Consider the following 24,986-nt stretch of genomic DNA (forward strand, 5'->3'; position numbering starts at 1 on the left):
GATAAAAACAGCCTCCAAATAGCATTTAAAATGTAGGGAAGTTTAGTTAGTCACTGTACCCAAACATTTTAATTTTAGAAAACTATATAAAAGTAAGATGTCTATGAGAGATGAGAAGATAAACCAAACAAACCAAAAAACAAAACAAGGAAAGAAATCCCACTCTCTCCAGCAGCTGGGAGAACTGAAAAGCCAGCACAGATCCTTTCTATCAGGCATACCGACAAAGTCATCACAGCTTAAAAGTTTAAAGTTTAAAAGTTTAAGGAAAAAAATAAAAAACACCTAAGCTCTGTAGGAGGAAGACCCTACATCTTGATGGCATGATACCTACCCTCTGACCTGACATAACGATGAGGAAGGAACGATTCCACAGTGTGATTACTAGCCGGACAGAGGATAATACGTGGTTTGAGTTCTCAGCCCTTGTCTTTGTTATGTGCTGCCAGCACTCCCACTTGTATCAGACAAGATCAAGGCAGATACAGATACTGTGCTGCAGAGAAGTCCATCTCTCCTTCGGAGAGTTGTTTTCCAAAAGGAAAACCATCATATATCAAAACAAAGGCCTTCATTTCTTTTCGGCTTTGATGCTGCTGTGGTTCTCTAATCACACTGTGTGGGGCCATGAAGAACTGTCCCAAAAAATGATTCCTGGAACAAGCAGAAAACCCCTCCTGGAAATATATCTTTTCTCTTGGCTGCTTCCCCAGAATTCCCCGCCGGGAACCATCTTAAGCAGGCAGAAGGATGGATGACCGAGGTCTTCCCCCATCTCTGCCGTCCATGATCCTTGAAGCGCATCCAGAGCTGACTGTCTCCAGTCTACAAAGCCACTGCCTCCATGGAGGCCCACTCACCAGGTCCACTCAAACTCACTTCAAAAACAGGAATTTCACATTCTGGCTCAAGAGAGGGCAAAGACTCGGACCAGCAGCTCAAAAAAGCTGCTAGAACTGCCAACACAAACAGCTTCTCAACTTCCATTATAAGAGGTTTTCATCAACGCCTGGAATCCTTTGTATTATAGAAATAGCTTTCCACCCCAAAAGAAGCACATTAAAAAGTGGTCCCTATGGTCCCAGGAGTGCCTGAGCCAAATCAATTTATACTAGCACAAAAAGCCTTACTTTGGAATCAGACACAGTGTTTAAGATTCTGGCTCTGGAACCGAAATGGCTGAGTTTGAATCCTGGCTCCACTACTTAATAGCTGTATAAGAGTGGACAAGTTACTTAACTTCCCTAAGCCTTGGTTTCCTGATCTCAAAAATGGGACTGAGTAATAGCACCTACTGTCTTGGAGTTGCTATAAAACAAAACAAAACAAAATAAAAACAAACAAACAAACAAACGAACAAAAAACATGAATTAAACCTTGCAGAAGGCATAGGACCAGAGCTAAGAGCAAACAGGTACTCAACAAAACCTGTTCTTATTTCTGCTGCAATGATAGCAACAGCAATAACTGCAAGCTACTTAGGCAAAGTTTCTTCCACCATGCCTTTATTTTCTTCCTGCTCTCTTAGTAGCTTTTTTGTTTATTTGTTTTCCCTGTCTTGCTGGCTCTTGTGGAAACACGGCCTTGTTCTTCTGGAAACAAGGAGGATAGAGATACAGGCTGAAGATTTGGGTGCTTTTGTCTTTTAAAAATTTTCATTAATTATCCCTACATCCCCTAAACCTGTTTCTTCTTATTCGTCATTATTGCTTCTAGCTTGGGCTACTGCCTATCCCTCCAGCACAAAGATGGTTCAGGATTAATCCTCCCAGAAGATACTCCTCATTATGTTTCATCCCAGGCTCAAAAAGTTCAAAACCTTTCATCTCAGCACTCAAGGCTTTCCTCTGTCTGGAACGGCCCTTTCTGCCCCTCTTCCCCCTACTGCAGAGCCTAAGTTATAGACAGTCCCGTTCCTTCTGAGCATGCCTTCTATCTTCCTACCTCTCTTGCCATTGCTTAGGTTCCCCATCTAGTTCTACATCTGGTAAAATCTTTTCCATTTTTCTAGTCCAGTACAAATACCACCACATTCATAGAAATTTCCCAACTCTTCGCTCCTCTGAATGTCCATGACATTCATATAGAATTTGTCACCCTGCACCATGGGTAATGCCCCTTTGCCAAATTTCAGATTTTCATTCCAATCTGCCTACTGGGCAGGGCTACCTAGCGATCCCAAAGCATCTAAAACACAGCCTGGCCAACATCTCTTTGTTCTTAACTCTGGCCACATTTTCCACACTTGTTCCTACATCCTGCCACAGTTAGCCAGGTATCTTGATTATAGGTGGGTCTCACCGAAACCAAGGAAAGCTGAGAAATTAGCCTTCCTAAGAGGAAAAAGAAGAAAATTATATTCCTTCTGGGTCTCACAGAGAAGAGCACAGAAAACCCATCCTGGGTCCAAGGTGACTCTGGAGCCAGGGTTGTTTTAATGTCTCACAAGGTGACTCTGGACCCAGGGTTGTTTTATTGTCTCATGAAGCAAAAGCTGGCTCACCTTTCACCCCCTGTTGACTTGGTTCCCCTCCATCACTGCCTTCATGACTCACATGCCACTCCAAATGCCTTTTTTACAGCTTCAAATTACTCATAATTTCTACCTCCTTATAACTCCATTTCTTTACAACTCACATTATTTCTTCTATAAGTGTTTATTAAGTGTCTACAATTTTTGCAGGCACTGGTTGGATAAGACAGGTCCTTTCTAGATCAAAATTCTACTCTAGACTGAAAGACGGACATTGAACAAGCAAGTAAGAGTGTGTCCTATTTTAAAGTGGGAAACTACGTGAACTTAGGCAAACGTAACCTGGGCCCGTCTAACTCCAGCGAAGAGCAAATGATGAAAGTGACATTGAAACTTCACTTGGCCTAGGAAAAAAAATCTAGTTATAACCATGTTTTATACCTTACACTAAGATAAATTCCAGATGGTTCAAAGACTTAAATGCAGAAAATCAGAACATAAAAATACTAAGAGACTGTGCCCCCGGAAAATTCATCCATTGAAATCCTAACCTCCAAAGTGATGGTATGAGGAGGTGGGGCCTTTTGGGAGGTGACTAGGAATGGGATGAGTGCCTTTATAAAAGAAGTCAAAGGGAGCCTATTTACCCCTTTCACCTTGTTCTCACACAGCAAAAAGGTTCTGTCCATGAGCCAGAAAGCGGGCACTCTCCAGACACTGAATCTGTTGGTACCTTTGATCTTGAACTTTCCACTCTCTGGAACTGTGAAAAATACATTTCTGTTGCTTAGAAGCTCTCCAGTCTATATTTTGTTATAGCTGCCTGAACAGACTAAGACACAAATCATGAAATTACTAAAATAAATCACAGGACAATTGTTGTTATAGTCTTGTAGCGTTGAAGGGGTTTCTAAGTATGGTACAAAATTCAGAAGATATAAAAGAAATGACTGAATACATCTGACTATGTAAAATAATTTTGTAAAAAAAAAAAATCTGCATAACAAAAACCACCATTAGCCAAATCAAAAGAAAAGTGACAAATGGTCAGGGGGAGCATTTAAAGCTCACATCAAAGACAAACGTATCATTTTCCTAATATATAAAAATCTTTTACAAATTATATAAGAAAAAGACCAATAAAAGAATACAACAAATTATAAACACATTTAAACATGTCCATTTTCACTTGTAATAAAATAAAAGCAAATCAAAACTGCACTTAAATATCATTTTCCACCTCCCATATTAACAAAAATAAAGTTTGAAAAGCGCATGGCACTGGCAATGCCTCTGTCAGGAATGCCCCTATGGAAAAAGAGGCATTCCTACACGTTGTTGATGGGTCTGTAAATGGTTTAGCCTCTGTAGAGGACAAGTGGTAAAATCTAGAAAAATGATAAGCCTATTACCCTAGCAATTCCACATTTAGGAATTTATCGTACACATATATTCACATACATTTGAAATCAAGTCTATTCAAAGTTATTAATTATAGCAGACTGCATGAGAGGAAAAGACTAGAAACAACCTAAAAGTCCTTCAAGAGGAGACAGACACAATTAAATAGTATGCAGAGGTGAAAAAGAGTAGAAAGCCTTTAGGTATGGATATGGGAAGATCTCCAAAATAGTTTGCAAAGAAAAAAAAGCCAAGGTGTAGAACAGTGTGAATTACATTATACCACTTGCATAGATATCATGTTATAAATACTATGGATCTGCTTCTGTCTCTCACGGTGCTGCTTCTGGGTGTAGTGCTAGTTACATCCCAGTGCCTGGTACAGAGCAGACATACCATCACTATTTGATGAAAGCAAATAAGTTAATGAATAAAGGAGATAAATGTGTAAGGAACACCCTTAAATACTTAGCCCATCCTCTAAACTCAGTATCAGATTTTTTTTTACATGCATACAGAAAGGCAGTAGCTAAATCCTGGATCTCTAGTTCCAGGAAAATCTAAAATAAGTCCTTATATAGGATAAACAAGGATTGCATGAATTAGTTTACATATTTATATATAAAGATTACTTTTCAATAAGCATAAGTTGATTTTTCTATGCTCACTTATTCATATCCCTGGGGTCGGGGGAAGCATGCATCAGGATGCTGTTTTCAACTTTTTCCTCAAAAATCTCTCAATGGCTTGGGAGAAAATGTCTAAAGTCTTTATTCTAGCAACTCAGGTTTTTACAACTAGAAAAGCAATGGAGGCAGCTGGCTTCTCTCTTGTATCAACTCGCTACTCTCACCTGTTACTCTTGGCATGAAAATCTTCATCACATACATAATCACTGCCACTTACTGAGCATCTCCTATGTGCCTGGACTGTGCTCCACGCTCAGTGTGCATCTCGACCACATGCCCATGAGAGGTACGCTATAATATGATTGTCCCCACTTTACAGATACAGAGATCGGCTTAAAGACAGGAAGTACTGTGTCCCAAGTGCTACAGCAATGGTGATGCTGTTTCTCAGGAGCTGGTCTATTTAATTTTCTACACTGAATGTTCTAACAATAGATAACATCTTGAATAACTGGGACTGTGAATGCCATATTAATATAAACTAATAATAGGTCTGTGAGAGACAACACACGTGAAATCCTAGAACAGTGCTTCTTTATCTGCTTAGGAATCCCTAAAAAGCCCCTGCTTTGCGTGTTTAGGTGGCAGAAGAGCACCCACACTCAGCAAGCGATAGGACACCTATCTGGCAATTACCCAGTGAGTGTTTCTCACCAAGGCCCATTCATCGCAGGTTATCAGAAGATTCTTCAGTTATTCATTATTATAACCAACTCATTCTCTCCACGGTAATTATCTGTGAGCAACATATCATGCTGTCCTTGGAACCATCAAACTGACATATGATTAAATAGCAGAAGGTTCTGCAGTTAAATTTAAAACCACTCTCTTACACTTCAACTCACACATCACATCAAGATCTGTGCAGCCACAGGAATATTCCAGTTGACCAACACCAATGGCTGGTGAGAGACTATTTTGTTACTTCATGCTCCCATGTGAGACAGGTGGTGGTTATGTTCTCAAAACTTGAAAAAGGGATTTTTTCCCAGGACCTAAAGAAAAAAATTGCCAAGTAATTCTATGTATGAAATTCTGCATTCATCCCAGGTTAAAATGTCTCAAGAGTTGCTAATATTCACCATTATGTCTTCAAAATTATGGTGGAATCTCACTAGAAATAGTACATTCCTTCAAAACACTGTGAGAATCACACACTTTACACCTTTCACTGAAAAAAGTTACTTGAAAGCATAAATTATTGTACATACAGCTCTGTATATGCCAGTAAGAGAGGTACTTATACTAACATGGCTACCAATCTACAAAAAAGGTAGATGAGAAGATCAATCTGCAAGCTGGAGTTAAAACATGAGTCTCACTGTTCTTGGACTGGAAAAGGAGCCACACCAGGAGTTTGAGATCAGTCTGAGCAACATAGTGAGACCCCACCTCTGCAAAAAAAAACCAATTTCAATTAGCTGTGCATGGTGGTAGGCCTGTAGTTCGAGCTACTTGAGAGGCTGAGGAGGGAGCACCACTGGGCCCAGGAGTTCAAGGGTGCAGTGAACCACAATCACACCACTGCACTCCCGTCTGGGAAACAGAGCAAGACCCTATCTCTCCTTTTTTTTTTTAAGGAACCATAGAGGCTCTTCAAGGGAAAATGTGTTCCCATCTCCAAACCCAGTCTACAATTTCTAAAACTAAAGTTCTGATGCAAAAATAATTCTACAGAACCCACTATGTTGGTAGGAACTGTAAATTAGAAAAAGAAAAAAAAAAAAAGCTTTTTTTCTATCCCCAATAAAATAGTTGTACCCAAAGTAAAATCAGCCGATTTCTGGGTTCTATTCTATTTTTCATATTTAATTAGCTTAATATTACTTTGAATCTAGAGTAAAATGAGAGAGCAGCAAATACTCAAATCATCAAAATCCTCCACAAAAAAAAATGTCAAAAGCATTTGTTATACATAACAACAATGTATTTTCCTCAGACAAACATACACAGTGCCCACTCATTTTTAAATAGGTTCCCCCAAGATGGAGACTTCACAAAAATGTGACACTACACACTGTGGAAATTCCAAGCACCTTCACCCAATATGGAAGAAAGTCCAGTCACAGGATGGTTGGGTTTCTCTACAACCTGAGCTAGTATTGTGCATAATGAAGTGAGAGAATTCACATTTCATAAGAAAAGCCATATAAAGGAAATAAGATATTATTTTTCTAGAAAGTGATTTATAATAATACTAAGAAACTATTTTTTTAAAAAAATTCCTTCCCCTTCTCAGCATTTACAGAAAAAGCTAACATATCTTGAGAGATTTACTATTTGCTGATATTCATCCATATGGTAGTACCAACCAACAGCCAAGAGGATGAGAGAAACAGGGAAAAGAAAAGGTTTTAGAAAAAAGAAAAAGTACAGATGAATGATTAACTCTTACCAACTTGGTATCTCTTATTCAGGGTCATGACTTATAAGGCCTACCTGGGGCCATCCTTCAATTTTGTTGTTGTTTCTCCAAGGAATCTCAGACACACACTGAACTATAAAACGTTTCAACTACACTGCCAATTGTGTTCCTTCAGTCTTCACCATTCTAGAGGGTATAGATAGAGTGCCAGAACAGCAACTCAAGCAAAAGCTAAAGAGAAAAACAACAAGCAGCATAAAGCACTAGTTCTATAAATCAGAGCTGGCTCAGCAAAACATTAGTCACGGCAAGTCCCACCAAGGCTGGGATGGGAAAGGTGTAAGCACCAATCCCTGGCTATGCCTCAAGGGTTCAAAACCATTTCTAAATATAGAACCCACTTTATGTTTGCAGGAGTTATAAATCAGGGAAAACAACTTTTTTCCATCCCCAATAAAATATTTGCACCCAAAGCAAAATCAGCCGATTTCTGGCTTTCTACCAGTTTTGCTTGGGCATAAAATTTTCTGACACTTCACCAGAAATGTCAGCATTAGTATAAGGCAGCTTTAAAGAAGGATATGATTTTCTGACCTGTGGATAACCCCTTCAACCCCAACAGGAAAAACGGGGAAAAGCACACCTGAAACCTGGTTTTTCCAATTATTAGTATAAATGATACAAATTATTTTTCTTAGTGGCCAAATCCTTCCTTACAGGAAGTATTGGTCTTTGAATTTGGTGAGGGGAGGGATCGTGTCTGTTTTGCTGCTATATCCTCAACACCCAGCCAGTACAGACTCTCACTTGGAGAAGGATTTCAATGAATAGTCAAGGAAGAAGAGGAGGGAGGAGGGGGAAGAGAGGGAGAGAGAGGAAAAGAAGGAAGTAGGGAATGAAAGTGAGAGAAGTTCAGATGAAGATCTTTTCCCCTCTCCTTTTATTTCTGTCTTCATTTTTCTTGAACTTGCAAGCATCCAACTTGATAGAAAACCAATGATATCTTTTCTCAGGGCCTCATGTCTGAAGCCAGATAATGATGTCCAATGCAGACAACTCAGCTTCTGGGAAGAGCCCCAGCAACTCTCCGTGGAGGCAAAGAAAAGAAAGGGTGGGGTGAGACAAACCCCAATGGGTGCTCCTTTATTCAACAGCATTCAAGAGCATAACCGCCGCCTCCCATGTGTGGCATAACACCGCACAGAGTCCATATGGTCAGTGGGCTCAGGGAAGGCTTTGGTGGAAGAGGCAACTCCTGCCCTGGCTTTGGAGGGGCAAAATTTGTATAGGAAGAACCAGAGGCACTGGAGAGGGGAGATAAATCTGAGAACGAAAGGAGAGGCTAACTGCACCGCTGGCAGGACAGTTTTTCCCCAAAGTGCTTCATGGAATATATTCGATGAACACCATATTCAGAAAACCGAGGATTGAACAGACCTGCACAGGTTTCCTTACTGCAGACCTTCTCAGTGCTTTTACTATGCAACTGGAGCAGAAGTGGCAAAAGATCCCATTTGTAAATCAAAATGGATTGATTTAGGGGGTAAACAAACAAATGCCTTTGCTTACGAGCTGTATAAAGTTAGCAAAATGTTCAACTTTGATGAACACGTTTCCTCTTACCTAATATGGAAAAAAAATGATAGTCCCAACCTCAGATGTTATGAGAAGTGAACATTAAAAAGAACACTAAAAAAAAAGTGATTAATTCAGTGCTGGCACTTAATTAACACCAAATGTATTACTGTTGCTGCTTCTGCTCCTGTTGTTTCTATTACTATTATCATCAAGCTATGTCATGAATGTAAAAAAATGTAACACAGCATTTCTTAAACGGTTTGGTCAATTTTTCATCAGGTATTTTTTGGAATTGCTGGGCCAGCACACAGTGCCTAGCCTATTACACAGTAGGCACTCACTATGGAGGGAATGGGGCAAAAAACTGCCCCTAGCAAAGAACAAATTGCAGGACACTAAAGGGATGCTCTGGGAAAGGTGTTTTTCATTATTTCTTTGGGCAACAGGCCTCTGAGGTCTGGGAGGAGTGACTTCATCTTTTGCTAGAAGAATAAGGGATTGAAAACACAGTGTTCAGCTTTGGGGAAACATCACAAAGAGTTTATTTTGGTACAAGTGTTTGAAGTGACTCTATAATAATGAGCTCACGCCTGCTGCCAGGCGCCAGCCATCAGCTTGAGCCTGCTTGCAGGGCAGTGCACACAGTCCATCACCGACAGCCCCTTCATCAAACATGTGATGCCCACGTGCAGGCAGGATCCCAGAAGACTTGTCCCAAAGATGGCTCCCTCCTCTCAAAGAGAGGACACTGAGGCCCAAACAAGAAATCAGCTGACCTGGGATCCAAAGTGAGCTGCAGACTGAGAGGGCCCGGGAGAAGTCTGTGTCTTCTGGTTTTACTTGGTTGATTATCTGGCAGGACTTTGAACTGAATCCCAAAGGATACTTTTCATTTTTTTAGTCAATTGCTGCATACATTTTTGGAGATAACCTCATCTGTCATAAGTCATATGCTAAACTCACAAATAGTTACTAGAAATACAAAAGTTTCACATAAACCCTCCCCCTGAGTACAATACAGAGATCCTGATAAACCTTTCCAGCTTCCCACTGGTTTGTGTATAAAGACATTCTTGACAGAAGTGGAGTTTACTGGAGTGGAGACCTGAACAGACTTGGAATGTGACACTTGTATTTTACCAAACCCAGTACTTACTATCTGTCCACCTGAATTTAAGCATAAGAGTCTACATAGAGTTTGAAGAGGAAATGAAGTCATCTGAAAAAGTAGTTGGAGGGAGAACTTCCCATGGAGTCCACAGCACACAGAAAAGTCTCAAGAGTTAGTGCAGTTTCCAAACTTCAGATTGGGAGGTGGCGATGTGCAGGGCAAACCATAAACTATGGTAAGAAAGACTAGATGCGATTTTTCTAAAATACATATGTGTACACACATACACACATATATATACATATATGCACACACACACATGTATCTCAACTGCATGCCATATAAAGAAAGTACATAGTCAGAGATCCTGCATTCAGTTCAATTATTACATTTCATTTTATTTTATTTTAACTGGTAAACCTGGAAGTCATTGGGAATAAAGCACAGTTAATTCTGGAAATTTGTCAAAGTTGAAGAAAGCTTCCAGGACTCTAAAGACTTTTTTGTTTCCAAGAGGGCAGAGTTGCCCAATTCTTCCTACACTAAAAATATAACCAGAGATGATTATTCACAATGATTGCACATTTTCTTCATCATGTTCATTTGAGGCAACAAGTTAAATGATATTGCAATGATATGAACCTTGATGTAACTCCTAAGTTTATCCAACTAGATCTGGCATGTACATTTTGCCACACCCTATCAACACACCCTGCCCCTTGTCCAGAGAACCACTGGACACCCATCACCCCTTCCAGCCCTATCTTCTGAGAGTCAGAGCTCATGTTCATTCACCATGAAATAGGAAGAAAAAAAAAAAAAAAAAAAAAAAAAAAAGCTACCACACAATAAAGTTCCTAGAGCATAAAAAACCACAGTAGAGTGTAGATAAAAAAAACTAAAGGCCCTGAAAGGAAACTTGAGGTGTGAGAGCAAAAGGGATCCCTGGATCTCAAGTGCTTCAATATTGAGAGGTACAGGTTAGGGCAGCGAAGGGAAGGCAAAAGGAGGGGGATAAAGGTGGGCAAGGAGAAAAGCTTGAAGCTTCATTAAGTGAGTGGATCAAAAACTTGGAGAAAAGGTTTGGATGCATGTGTCCAAGCCTCCCCCAACCCACCCTACCCCACCGCCCATTATGATGTCTGTGTTTCTGCACATAGTTGCACCAGATTTGTTCTGCTCCAGAAAGTAAATTAAGAGTCATTAGATTTGGGAATAAGAGCAGTTCTCTGGGGGCCATGCTCTTAAGCTCTGATCAGATCTCTAGGGACTTTTGAGAATGAGGCTTTCCTGCAGCATGATGAAGTTCAGGCAGTTCTTGGGGGATACCCAGTGTGGTATGTGAGAGGGCAGAGAAGTATTCAAGGACTATGAGCCACCAGGATTGGAAGCCAGCAGTGGGACAAAATCAGTAGATGAGCAGGATGCCTTGTTTTGAAATAACTTGATACTGTAGTCAATGAATTGGTCTGGTGGTTTGGGTGATGAGGCAGAATAAAGGGTTGCAGACCCTGCATACAGAGAAGAAAATAATATCCCTTGCCTCTCAATAGAGCGACTATACTGACTACCACATTGATGTGATGCTTTCTTTTTTTTGAGTTTAGACAGCCTCAAATCCTAGAATGAGCATCCTTTATAGTAAACTCATTGATTGAATGATAAAGAAATCACTACATATTACTATGTTTTACTGGAAAGAGAAGTTATCCTTGATTTAAGGAAGAAGAAATTATTGGCTTGCGCCTCCTACATTGGAGGAATCAAGCCTGGGATGCGTTTTCAGACAAAATGCCCATTTCATTTCTTAATATTGGGGTACACACAGTCAACAATGAATCAAGTTTTACACTTGGTTCCATATGCTATGCCCTAGGTAATTAAAGTATGCCTTATGGCTAATAAAAATGAAGTTAGAAAGTTAAGACCGAAACAATGTCAGGAAATAACATGTGTGTACAATATGTTACTAACACATTGATAATTTTCAAAAGTGACTTTTTAAAAAGTATTATAAATCTCTCAGAACACAGTGATTTATTAAGCGAAAAGTCTGAACATTTTGCACTATTAAATTTAGCTTTTAAGTTGCTATGTCAAGGGCAGCTCTTTTGTTCTCCTAGGTTAAATTTAGTATCCTGCATTTTGTTTTTATCCACAGCTCCACGTTGTATCATCCTGCAGTCAATTTTCTGAACTGCTCAGGAGAAAGGCACTGGGGAATTATCACGAAAATTTCTCTCATGGAATTTGTAATCCAGAAATAGAATTAAATAATCCAACAGTGACTTATTTCCATCGTCTTCCTTGCCTTTTCCCACCTATACATCCTTTTCATAAAATAAACCTTCCCAAGGCATGGAATGAAATGAGTGGGGGAAATGCAGTGGCCAGAGGAAAACCATTTCAGAAACGTGTTTGTTAAACAAGTACAAGCCATAAATTGAGCTTAGGAGGGAAAGACAGTTAGAAGAAAAACTGAAATTACTGACCTGAGAGTCAAGCTGATTGGAGCAAGGGTGAAAGCAGCAATTTGGAGGATAAGCAGAAAGGAAAAGGGGATAGCAAAAGAGAATAAAAGGAAGGAAATGCATTAGTTTTAAACATATAGCCAATAGATGTTACATCAGCAGGTTTATAACCAAACGAAGCAATCTTTTATCTTATATTACCCCCAAAAGCCCTGGGAACACACTGTAAGCTGTTGTATTAAATATCATACCAAAGAAACTGGTATCTGCTCTGATACGTATAATTACAGAAAGCACTGATAGGAACCAGAGGTGTGTTCCCATAGTACAGTGACAGCATCAGCCCTTCTCTGGAGGAATATTTATAGAGAAAGTTCCTATCTGTGTGCATATAAAATTTTATTATTTAATAAACTGAAATGGAAACTACTAAGGTATTAGACCTGGGTAAGTGCTCATGTCAGAAAGATTTTTACTTGAACCAGTAAGTTGGATGGATACATCCTATGAGATATTTTTCCTTCATCCCTGAAAACCAAAAGGAGCTGAGCAATTTGGCTTTCGGTTCAAAGATTTCCATTTTAGATGCTTACAGAGCACTGCACCTAGCAATGATCAAAGACCCTGTGAGGAGGGCTTTTGGTGGCGTGCCACCCACCTCTCAGCTTCCCCAGCAAGGACAGAGCAACTTCCCAAGCTGAGAGTAATTTTTTTCAGTCAGAAAAATGAAGTTCCAACTTCATTACTGAAAATATCAAGTTATAATACTTTTTAATTTGTTTGTATAAAAATACCTAGCATGCCCTTCTCGTTGGTTAAAACAATAATCTCTATTGTCAAGCAAAAAAATAAAAACAAACAAACAAAAAAACCATATTCATCTTCTACAAGAGCACATAGTGGACATTCATTTTGTTGATCTGTAAAATGCGCTTTGCAAAAACAAAGTGGATAAACAAATACTTTTCCAGCTTTCTGATCAATGGGGTCCCACCATTCCATACTATAAAAAAGTAGTTTTAAGTATTTCACATGGGAAGGAAAAACAAAACAAAATAAAATAAATCCTCAGGATAAAGCGTAAGCTAGAACATTCAAATGAAAACAATGTTGACGACAATGATACAACTGAAAGAGAAAATTTAAGATTAACCACATGGGGAAAGTGTTGATTTGATAATGCCTTATATCTGAAATCCCCCTGCCGAGTGTTTTGTGATCACAAATGCGCAACTGATCGAAAATGAGAGTTATGTCAGGACACGATCACTGTGGGGACTTTGGCAACACTGGCCCCAGCTGCCATTTCAAATCCTTCTGGATCAAAGGTAATTAAATCAAGGTCTGTGGCCAAGCCTTAGGAAATCCTAAACTGAAATAGCAAGCACACATTTCAGAAGTAGTTGCCTCTTTCAAGGGCTCCTAGTTTTCATCAAACTCTCAAAGCTGTCCGTGATGTCCATGACCTTCCCCAAAAAGTTGCTAGGAATGGCATATAACCATCTGCCACTTGTCTTCAAGAAATTCTTTCAAATACATTAACAAATGTAAGTGAAAATTACCCGGCAAGACACATTGATATCAAAACAAATAAAACTGGCATCAAGTTTTTTCGATGTACCATGAAACATCTAAAACATATTATCATAATTTAAAAATAATAATAACACTTAAGTTTACGTTTTGAACGGAGCTCTGAAAGGCATCAAGGAAATTATGTTAGTACATTATTGAGCAAATCAGAAGAAAAAATAACATTCTCTTCCTCAAACTTAGATAAGGCTCTTTTAGGCATCTAAAATGATTTCTCAGTGTCCAAATGTCTGGTGATATTATTTCTCCAACCAGATAATTAAGTGGAAGCCTGTTTTCCATTCTGATGTTATGTCTTATGAGTGGAACCCCAGGGATCCAGCCTCCTCTCTGCGTTGGGGAGGTATGTGATTGAGGGCTCAATTTGGGTATTCTCATCCTCTAGACAAATACCAACAAAATCCCTTACATATTTAAGATAATTACATGAAAGGTCACCCAATTGATTCCTTCCCATGGGCGGAATGTGAGAAATATAGTGGCAGCAGGTCTGTCTTGACAGATTCTATTAACCTCTCTCTTTCCCCTAAGTCACCAAAGGATTAATTCTGAAACTCTAAATAAAATTCAGAGACCTTGATGGGCACTGACACAGAAGTACTACATATTTCACTGCCTCTAAGGTTTAATTAGCCACTAGGTTGTATATATACGTGACATCTGACACTGGGGATGGAATAAAGACTTCAGCTGAATTTGGACCAACTCTCAGAGCCTTGCTCAAGGCTCACCACCCACCTAGTAGCAAATTTCCCTGAGCTGCCTGCAGTCCAAGGCAGAAGCTCCCCACTGGGCCGTGCAAGAGTTTACAGGCATAACTGCACGTGGGACCACACTAGAGCAACATGCACTTTAAAAACCAAAATCTTTAATGGCTGATGAGAAACGTCACTCACATAGAATTTAAGAGGGAAATGCACTGTGTAAATGCCAGCCATGTGCTATCTGGAATGGGAAGATTAACAGAATAGAAAGTAAACACTTACTGCTTTCTGAGAGAGAAGGGGGCCAGTGTCAAGGTTGTCTGAGTTATTCCTAACCCTGTGCCTTTTGTTGCATACAATTGAAGTTCTGGAATATTTTAGAACATGTGCTCCTTTTAAAAGAGGTCTTTTCACTCTGGTAGGTCACATTACAAGCTAGAGACCACAAATTTATTTCAAGTTCAATTTTTGGTTTTCAAAATTACAAATTTAATTGCAAACATTTCTCCATGGCTCCAAAACGGAGATACATGTCACACTTGCTAAGAACTCTTTACTTCTCAATATTGTGAGGTATGAATTTTGTAGTTTTATCCAGCAAATGACAATATTGCCCAATTTGAAAAAGGCTGCTTGACAACTGGAGGAAGATGTTTTTGTCAGAATACACATGTAGCATAGCAGGTAATGCTTCAGAAAGGCAGGCCAAGGCTGAGCTCTATTTTTCCCAAGAAACTTCCCCTCTGAATCTCCACCCCCACCTCCTTAGGGGCCTGGGCTGGGGCTGGAGCTCAGACATTTCCCAGACAATGCTCTCCTGCTGGACCTGAGACACGAGCAGGCAGAGAACTGGGACAGACTCAGGCCCCACCACACGTTTTATGAATTACAGTGCCTGGGAGGCATCAGCTTTAAGGAGAGACAAAGGCAGAGATAAAGAAAATGTGCAGAAAGTGCATAAAGATAAATGCCTGTAAAATCACTGCTGCTTTAATGCATTCCATATTGAAGAAATAAAAATCTGAATATTCTTGATGACTTAAAGGCAATAGTGTCCAGCTAAGATCTGTTTGTCCAATTAGACCATTAAGCTGTTTATATGTAAATAATAGCTTGTCCTGATTTTCAATTACAATTCTGGGGGGCTGGTTTAGTATAGAAAAAATGCCATCTAAACATGAAGCATATCACTTTCTCTCCTGTATGCTAGTAAAGAGGTAGATCTCTTGCAGCCCAGCAGCAATGCCTGCTCAGGAAGGCTCTCTGCCGGCTGCATGACTGTTTAGTCCTGCTGTACTAGCTTCTTTCTTCTGGTCCATTAGTGGAAGGGATTGTTCTCAATGGCTTATCTGTCCGTCCTGAGTTCGAATACCGACTTGATTCTTATAAGGTCTGCAACCTGGAGGAAGTTACTTAATCTGCATAAATCATAGTTTCTCATCTGTAAAATGAGAATAATGATAGCTTCTGTATTGTGGGTAAGACTAAAAGGTATATATCATTGCAAGTCAAGTGCTTAGCAGAGTACCTGGCACACAGTGAAGCACAGAATATACATACAATATACATACCCTAGTATTACAAATAAAACTACTATAATTATTAATATTATTATCTAGGGCATCCTCCACATAGCTCACCGCTTCTCAGAGCAGTGGATTAGGAATCAGGAAACCCACATTACAGTTTTGCAACTTTCTGACTATAGGCCCAATCTCAGGAAGGTCATTTAACTTTTCAAGATCTCAGTTTCCTAGTCAATGAAAAAGACATGATCATAACTTTCCTGTGATCTCATGTCAGTGTTTTAAAGAAAAATTTTGGTTCTAAAATGTAGTTCCAAAATAGATCCATCTAAACTCACAGTGCTCTCTGCGTTTTAAGAACTAGCAGACTAGCAGAACATCCCCACATTTTAAAATTAAAACTAAGCCCTTTAGAGATCTATTTTGGACAGTTACCTCAGAAAAAACGAAATCCTGGACTTACTGCTCAAATTGTTCACACTGAATAAAAATCAGATTATCATCAAACTAATGCTAAAATTATGAAGAGAAATATTAATTGATTTGGAATTTGAATGTACCCAATATTATACCTGAAAATGTGGAAATTTTATTGGAAATTAACCTATTTGTTTCATACAGAGACAAAGTTGAGATTTTTTTCTTTCTTTTCTTAGAGAGAGGGGTCTTGATCCCAGGCTGGAGTGCAGTGGCTCATAGTTTACTGTAGCCTTGAACTACTGGACTCAAGTGATCCTCCTCTCTCAGCCTTCTGAGTAGCTGGGACCACAGGCACACATTACCACACCTGGCTAATTATTGTAGATACAAGGTCTCCCTGTGTTGACCAGGCTAGCCTCAAACTCCTAGGCTCAAGCCATCCTCTCACCTTGGCCTCCCAAAGTGCTGGGATTATAGACACGAACCACCATATCTGGCCTTGAGAACTTATTTGTTTTAGCATTTGACTGTTCATAATGATATACATGTTCCGATTTACCTGGGGACCAATCGCTTGCAAAGCATCATTTGAATAGGTTGTTAGAGATTCATTCACTTCTAACAAGATTCAAGGCCATGAAAGGCTAAGGACAGATGATTGCTTGAGTCTAAGAATTGGAGACCAGCCTGGGTAACACAGTGAGACCTGATCTCTACAAAACATTTTTTAACATTAGCCAAGTGTAGTGGTGTACACCTGCAGTCCCAGCTACTCAGGGGGCTGAGGCAGAAGGATCACTTGAGCCCAGAACTTTGAAGCTGCAGTGAGTTGTGACCATGCCACTACACTCCAGCCTGCACAGCTGGCAAAAAGTAGAGGCGAAATTTGAACCCAGGTCTTTCTGTCACTGAAGCCCATGATCTTTCCACAAGATGATAGAGAGCTACTCTGTGTATGTCTTGAAGTCCTTTAGGGCTTCACAAGTATCTCGGTCAAAGCTGGCTAACATTCACAGGTTTGTTCAAAATTTGGTGATCTCTTCCATACGGATGAATCTGGGAAAGACAAATTCTGCCTTATTGCTGAACCAATAAGAAATCTGCAGAGGTTATGGAGTTATGTAAGATTTTTCAGAAAGTTTTTTTCCTTACATGAAGTACAGGAAAAAAACATTGATAGCAAGCTTATTTTTCGCACCCATACTATACATAAATACAATATGGATATGGTTTATCTGAAAATCTAAATACTCTGATTCAACACTCCCTGTTTTTACACAGAATTTGCTATCACGCAGGACCTATTCAAGTATGTATATTTAAAAGGTCCTCTTAAGAGATAAACCTCCAGGATGAATTTGTTGTGATGTGCCAAGAGACATCTAAAGGATATGAGCTCCTTCCTTCTTCCCCTATCTTGAATGAAGAATTCTCAACTATATTCTTCTGTTGTTGTGGTGGTGGTGGTGGTGGTTGTTTGATCAAGACAAAACTAAACCATAAATATTTACCTGTGATGGAAAGGAACTGAAGTTTTGGGTAGTCAAAGCCCCAATTTCTTACACACTTCACTGGAAAAAATGCGAGATCATGGACATCACTCAAGAAAGTTGACCACTATTTTCTTTAACACAGAAGAAGTATATAATCCCTCAGAAGATAAGCCAATTGCATTCTTAGCATTCCACAGAAATGTCATCTTTCACAGGCCATATTCCTCATTTATGACTTGTTTCTAACTTGGAATATGAACGTGCAGTCCAAATCCACCACAACCGGAGATGGGCAACCATGCAGTCCATGTTCTCTCACTGTCAACAATTTACATGACTGTAAAATTTACCTCTCCAGTTCTGCGATCTTCTTGTCCTTGTCATTCTTCTCATTCTCCACCTCCTTGAGGATCTCCAGCAACCGGTCCACTTCTGCTTGGGCCTTGCCACACTCGTCGCGGTAGTAAGACGCCTCTTTATCTAGCTGTTTTATTCGGTCTGCAAACTCAGGGTTCATCCTGGAGTCATCTTCAATATTATGTGCCTTCAACATTACATTTGTAAAGAATGCAGTTAAGACAACAATTTAGAGCAATAGATAGTGCTGTCAACAATGGCCCAGAAATTAACTTTGGAAAGAAAATCACCACCAAGATTTATGGGTATATTGTCAGTGAAAAGGCAAAATGGAAAAATCACACATTTCAGCTACCTTAGAACAATGTTGGTTTTAAAATAATATTAGAGTTTCGCAGGGGAGTTTCTTCGATTACTGATATTTTGTTCCATTAAATGTTGCTACTTTTAGCTTTTCTTTCCACCAAAAAAGTGGGGTTGGAGACTGTGATGTCTTTATTCCCGGTCATGTGACAAGCAGACCTAAGACAATTTAACTCCTCACAGTTAAGGAGGTGATTCATACAAAATGCTTCCATGTCCAATACAAAGACACCAAAACAACACGATATTAGATTATCTTCCAAGAACCACCAAGGGCATATGTAAAGCCAAATAACATATAAGAGATTGAATAATAATTGAACATGTCATCCCACTGAGAAATTTCAGCAGGAAACATAGTTTGAAATGAGGCTTGGAGGTGAGGAACGGCTTTCCAGCTAACAGTTATACCCATAAATTCTCATTCTCTTAAATAAATTGAACCTAAACCAGGAGGAGGATGAGCTAATTCATGAACAAGTACACAGACGAGAATCTGCAAATACATGCATGGGTGGGTGGCAGCTTCACACACAAGAAAAGACACAGGCAACAACACAGCAACAACATTGCAGAATAATTTGCAGCCAAAGTATTTGTGGGTGTGTGTGTGAGAGAGTGTGTTACAGCTTTTTTTTTTTTTTTTCCCAAAATAAACTTTTGGCTGAAATATTCCCAGACAGATAGAAATAACACTGCACTGCAATGTTTTGCCTACCCCTTGTTTCCCATTATTCCTAATTGACTTCTTCAAAGAGCAGGCAGGGAAAAAACAAGTAGTTTAACAACAGTGCACATTCAACATAGAAAGTTCAGATAAGTCATATATGTATGTATCTTCAAAATCCACCGGTAACACAATCAAATGTTAACAATTTATAAGGACTTAAGTTATTCTGCTGTCTTGCTACGTGGAGCAGATATTTATTGTGTTTTAATATACTTTTTTGAAAATTTCAGGGAAAAAACAAGGCAAGCAAGCTACAGCTACTGTGGGATTGAATGAATCATGCATGGTTAGAAAATTAATACTAATACTACGGTTAGAAGGTTTGACAGTCTTTGCAATGATTTAGTAGAAAAAAACTCAAATATTAGTATAAATAAAATAAATTTCATATGACAAAATAATCATTTTAGAAATAATATTTTTGCATGTAACATATTATTTAAGCATGAGGATAAAGGGGAAAAAGTTGCTTTCATGTTCTTAAATCTAAGATTTCCTTATTTAAGAAATAAACTCAACTATACAAAAAAAAACTTGAGAAAAATGTGTCAATTCAACACACTATCAGATACTGGTTTATTCCCTTTTACCAACATTTTTCAGAAAACATTTATTTTCATTCATTTACTATGCACTCTGTGTTTCATTATAATGGATTACTAAACTTTTTCAGTACAATTAAAATAATCTGAAAGAGAATCCTGAGCTAATATACCTTTAGGAGTATATTTATCTAATAATTTCCTTTTAAGCTTAAGTAATGAATATTTAAATTTCCTAATCTCCACTTTAAAAATGTAGACCAGAAATCCTATTTTAAAAGAAAGTAACTACTCCATATACCTGTTTCTATATGTGATAATATGAATCATTACTTTTGTTATAGAAAAGCATTTAAAATATACAGCTTTTTTTAAATAGCTAAAGAAAAAAAAATTCGTGTTAACCTCTCTTTCACTTTTATACTGTATTACCATTCTTTTACAGCAGTTAAAAACCTTTTCATGACATTTCTTGAACTATTCAACCAATGTTATTAAGATTTTTTAAAAAGAATTAATGAACTGAGTAATAAGCACCTAAGGACTCAAAACAAATGAATAAATATATTTTGATTGCCTGTTTCTTACGAGAGTTAAAATTCCTTTCCTGGTGCTGATTTTCAAAAGTTCACAAATAGCTAGCAGTTAGCTGTTGTGACTTATTTTGGTTGTTGTTCTTATTGTTATTATTATTTGTCCCTTTTTAATAAGTGGGTACAGGATTACTAGTTGCAAGACCAAGATTCTAAATCCAGTCCTGCATCTTATATTTACATAAGATTAGGCAAATTCATTAGCCTAAAAATCGTGAAACTACAAAATGACAAACATGGGGGGAGATATTATTCACTTTTGTTTTTATTATAATTATTATTTCACAATATGCATCCCAGAAATACAGCTTGTTATTCAGCTAAGTTAATATATTTATTTGGTTTTCATTGACAAGATACTACATACATACTCCTTATAAAGAAAAAAAAAAAAAAGCCTCCCTGATAGGTGTACAGAGACAGCATAGTCTGCTAGTGATAGGTATGTACACATATCCCATATTTTAGCTCCATGAAGAAAAGAGGATTATCCAAGGCCACTTTTCAACATTGGGTGAAATCAGATGAGTTCGTAGTCTTTTCAAACAAGCAAATAAGTATGGTGAAATGACTCATGGGATGTTTAGAGGCACAGAAAGCCTAGTAAAAAAAAGTGCCTTCATCTAGACTGTACCACTGTTGATATCATACGCTGAAGTTAGGTCATGTTATTAGAATGAAGACCAGAGCCAAGTTTACAGCTGGCCTGGTATCTATTATTAATAGATCACACTTCAAGTGCTAATGAGACTTTTAAAATAAATAGACAACCTCAGCCAGGTGCGGTGGCTCACACCTGTAATCCCAGCACTTTGGGAGGACAAGGCGGGTCAAGAGATCGAGACCATCCTGGTCAACATGGTAAAACCCCATCTCTACTAAAAATATGAAAATTAGCTGGGCACTGAGGCACGCGCCTGTAGTCCCAGTTATTTGGGAGGCTGAGGCAGGAGAATTGCTTGAACTCAGGAGGCGGAGGTTGCAGTGAGCCAAGATCACGCCACTATACTCCAGCCTGGCGACAGAGCGAGACTCCATCTCAATCAGTCAATCAATCAATCAATAAAATGAATAGACAACCTCAAGAATACCTGTGAGTTAAATCTCTCTATCTCTATATCAGTATCTACTGATTTCCAGGCAAAAGAACTTATGTCAAGCCACTTTCAATCTTGGTGCCAGAATTCTTGGAAGGGCTACTAAAATATCATTTAAAATGTTTTTAAATCAATAGAAAGCTTTAAGAAAAAGTCATATAAAGATGACAGGAAAACCGCTGCTTCTTGGATCATTACTAGGGTCCATGTAAAGACTGAATGAAAGAGAGTTTCACATGACTGGGAAGGCTGGTGAGTCCCCAACTAAGCTTAGGTATGGAGGCAAAAGCCTCTAAAGGACTTACAAAAGATACTGTATATAACCAGCTCTATTCAGCTTGAGTCACAGCTTTTCAGAGGATGGGCTGAAATTTTTATTTTTTTTATTTTTATTATTTTTTTTTTTTATTATACTTTAAGTTCTAGGGTACATGTGCATAACGTGCAGGTTTGTTACATATGTATACTTATGCCATGTTGGTGTGCTGCACCCATCAACTCGTCAGCACCCATCAATTCATCATTTATATCATGTATAACTCCCCAATGCAATCCCTCCCTCCTCCCCCCTCCCCCCTCCCCATGATAGACCCCAGTGTGTGATGTTCCCCTTCCCGAGTCCAAGTGATCTCATTGTTCAGTTCCCACCTATGAGTGAGAACATGCGGTGTTTGGTTTTCTCTTCTTGTGATAGTTTGCTAAGAATGATGGTTTCCAGCTGCATCCATGTCCCTACAAAGGACGCAAACTCATCCTTTTTTATGGCTGCATAGTATTCCATGGTGTATATGTGCCACATTTTCTTAATCCAGTCTGTCACAGATGGACATTTGGGTTGATTCCAAGTCTTTGCTATTGTGAATAGTGCCGCAATAAACATACGTGTACATGTGTCTTTGTAGTAGACTAATTTATAATCCTTTGGGTATATACCCAGTAGTGGGATGGCTGGGTCATATGGTACATCTAGTTCTAGATCCTTGAGGAATTGCCATACTCTTTTCCATAATGGTTGAACTAGTTTACAATCCCACCAACAGTGTAAAAGTGTTCCTATTTCTCCACATCCTCTCCAACACCTGTTGTTTCCTGACTTCTTAATGATTGCCATTCTAACTGGTGTGAGATGGTATCTCATTGTGGTTTTGATTTGCATTTCTCTGATGGCCAGTGATGATGAGCATTTTTTCATGTGTCTGTTGGCTGTATGAATATCTTCTTTTGAGAAATGTCTGTTCATATCCTTTCCCCACTTTTTGATGGGGTTGTTTGTTTTTTTCTCGTATATTTGTTTGAGTTCTTTGTATATTCTGGATATTAGCCCTTTGTCAGATGAGTAGGTTGCAAAAATTTTCTCCCATTCTGTAGGTTGCCTGTTCACTCTGATGGTAGTTTCTTTTGCTGTGCAAAAGCTCTTTAGTTTAATTAGATCCCATTTGTCAATTATGGCTTTTGCTGCCGTTGCTTTTGGTGTTTTAGACATGAAGTCCTTGCCAATGCCTATGTCCTGAATGGTACTACCTAGATTTTATTCTAGGGTTTTTATGGTATTAGGTCTAACATTTAAGTCTCTAATCCATCTTGAATTAATCTTCGTATAAGGGGTAAGGAAAGGATCCAGTTTCAGCTTTCTACTTATGGCTAGCCAATTTTCCCAGCACCATTTATTAAATAGGGAATCCTTTCCCCATTTCTTGTTTCTCTCAGGTTTGTCAAAGATCAGATGGCTGTAGATGTGCGGTATTACTTCTGAGGACTCTGTTCTGTTCCATTGGTCTATATCTCTGTTTTGGTACCAGTACCATGCTGTTTTGGTTACTGTAGCCTTGTAGGATAGTTTGAAGTCAGGTAGCGTGACGCCTCCAGCTTTGTCCTTTTGACTTAGGATTGTCTTGGCAATGCGGGCTCTTTTTTGGTTCCATATGAACTTTAAAGCAGTTTTTTCCAATTCTGTGAAGAAACTCATTGGTAGCTTGATGGGGATGGCATTGAATCTATAAATAACCTTGGGCAGTATGGCCATTTTCACGATATTGATTCTTCCTATCCATGAGCATGGTATGTTCTTCCATTTGTTTGTGTCCTCTTTGATTTCACTGAGCAGTGGTTTGTAGTTCTCCTTGAAGAGGTCCTTTACATCCCTTGTAAGCTGGATTCCTAGGTATTTTATTCTCTTTGAAGCAATTGTGAATGGAAGTTCATTCCTGATTTGGCTCTCTGCTTGTCTGTTGCTGGTGTATAAGAATGCTTGTGATTTTTGCACATTAATTTTGTATCCTGAGACTTTGCTGAAGTTGCTTATCAGCTTAAGGAGATTTTGGGCTGAGACGATGGGGTTTTCTAAATATACAATCATGTCATCTGCAAACAGGGACAATTTGACTTCTTCTTTTCCTAACTGGATACCCTTGATTTCTTTCTCTTGCCTGATTGCCCTAGCCAGAACTTCCAACACTATGTTGAATAGGAGTGGTGAGAGAGGGCATCCCTGTCTTGTGCCAGTTTTCAAAGGGAATTTTTCCAGTTTTTGCCCATTCAGTATGATATTAGCTGTGGGTTTGTCATAAATAGCTCTTATTATTTTGAGGTACGTTCCATCAATACCGAATTTATTGAGCGTTTTTAGCATGAAGGGCTGTTGAATTTTGTCAAAAGCCTTTTCTGCATCTATTGAGACAATCATGTGGTTCTTGTCTTTGGTTCTGTTTATATGCTGGATTACGTTTATTGATTTGCGAATGTTGAACCAGCCTTGCATCCCAGGGATGAAGCCCACTTGATCATGGTGGATAAGCTTTTTGATGTGCTGCTGAATCCGGTTTGCCAGTATTTTATTGAGGATTTTTGCATCAATGTTCATCAGGGATATTGGTCTAAAATTCTCTTTTTTTGTTGTGTCTCTGCCAGGCTTTGGTATCAGGATGATGTTGGCCTCATAAAATGAGTTAGGGAGGATTCCCTCTTTTTCTATTGATTGGAATAGTTTCAGAAGGAATGGTACCAGCTCCTCCTTGTACCTCTGGTAGAATTCAGCTGTGAATCCATCTGGTCCTGGACTTTTTTTGGTGGGTAGGCTATTAATTGTTGCCTCAATTTCAGAGCCTGCTATTGGTCTATTCAGGGATTCAACTTCTTCCTGGTTTAGCCTTGGGAGAGTGTAAGTGTCCAGGAAATTATCCATTTCTTCTAGATTTTCTAGTTGATTTGCGTAGAGGCATTTATAGTATTCTCTGATGGTAGTTTGTATTTCTGTGGGGTCAGTGGTGATATCCCCTTTATCATTTTTTATTGCATCTATTTGATTCCTCTCTCTTTTTTTCTTTATTAGCCTTGCTAGCGGTCTGTCAATTTTGTTGATCTTTTCAAAAAACCAACTCCTGGATTCATTGATTTTTTGGAGGGTTTTTTGTGTCTCTATCTCCTTCAGTTCTGCTCTGATCTTAGTTATTTCTTGCCTTCTGCTAGCTTTTGAATGTGATT

General features: G+C 38.8%; 1 protein-coding gene across 2 annotated transcripts in view; it reads right to left on the reverse strand.

Moving 5' to 3' along the window:
- Window positions 1-24,986, reverse strand: part of ERC2 (ELKS/RAB6-interacting/CAST family member 2) — a 1,016,559-nt gene that overhangs the window by 487,168 nt on the left and 504,405 nt on the right. For both annotated transcript variants that reach the window (XR_004059350.1, XM_030938245.1), the window contains exons 11-12: window positions 18,175-18,368; window positions 12,110-12,121 (exon numbers count right to left, since the gene is read on the reverse strand). Coding sequence is in view for 1 of the 2 variants with exons in the window: in XM_030938245.1 (XP_030794105.1) it covers window positions 12,110-12,121; window positions 18,175-18,368 (206 nt within the window). In the remaining variant the exon portion in view is untranslated. The remainder of the gene's footprint in view (window positions 1-12,109; window positions 12,122-18,174; window positions 18,369-24,986) is intronic.

This window comes from Rhinopithecus roxellana, chromosome 1 (assembly GCF_007565055.1).
Source record: "Rhinopithecus roxellana isolate Shanxi Qingling chromosome 1, ASM756505v1, whole genome shotgun sequence".
Lineage (NCBI taxonomy): Eukaryota > Metazoa > Chordata > Mammalia > Primates > Cercopithecidae > Rhinopithecus > Rhinopithecus roxellana.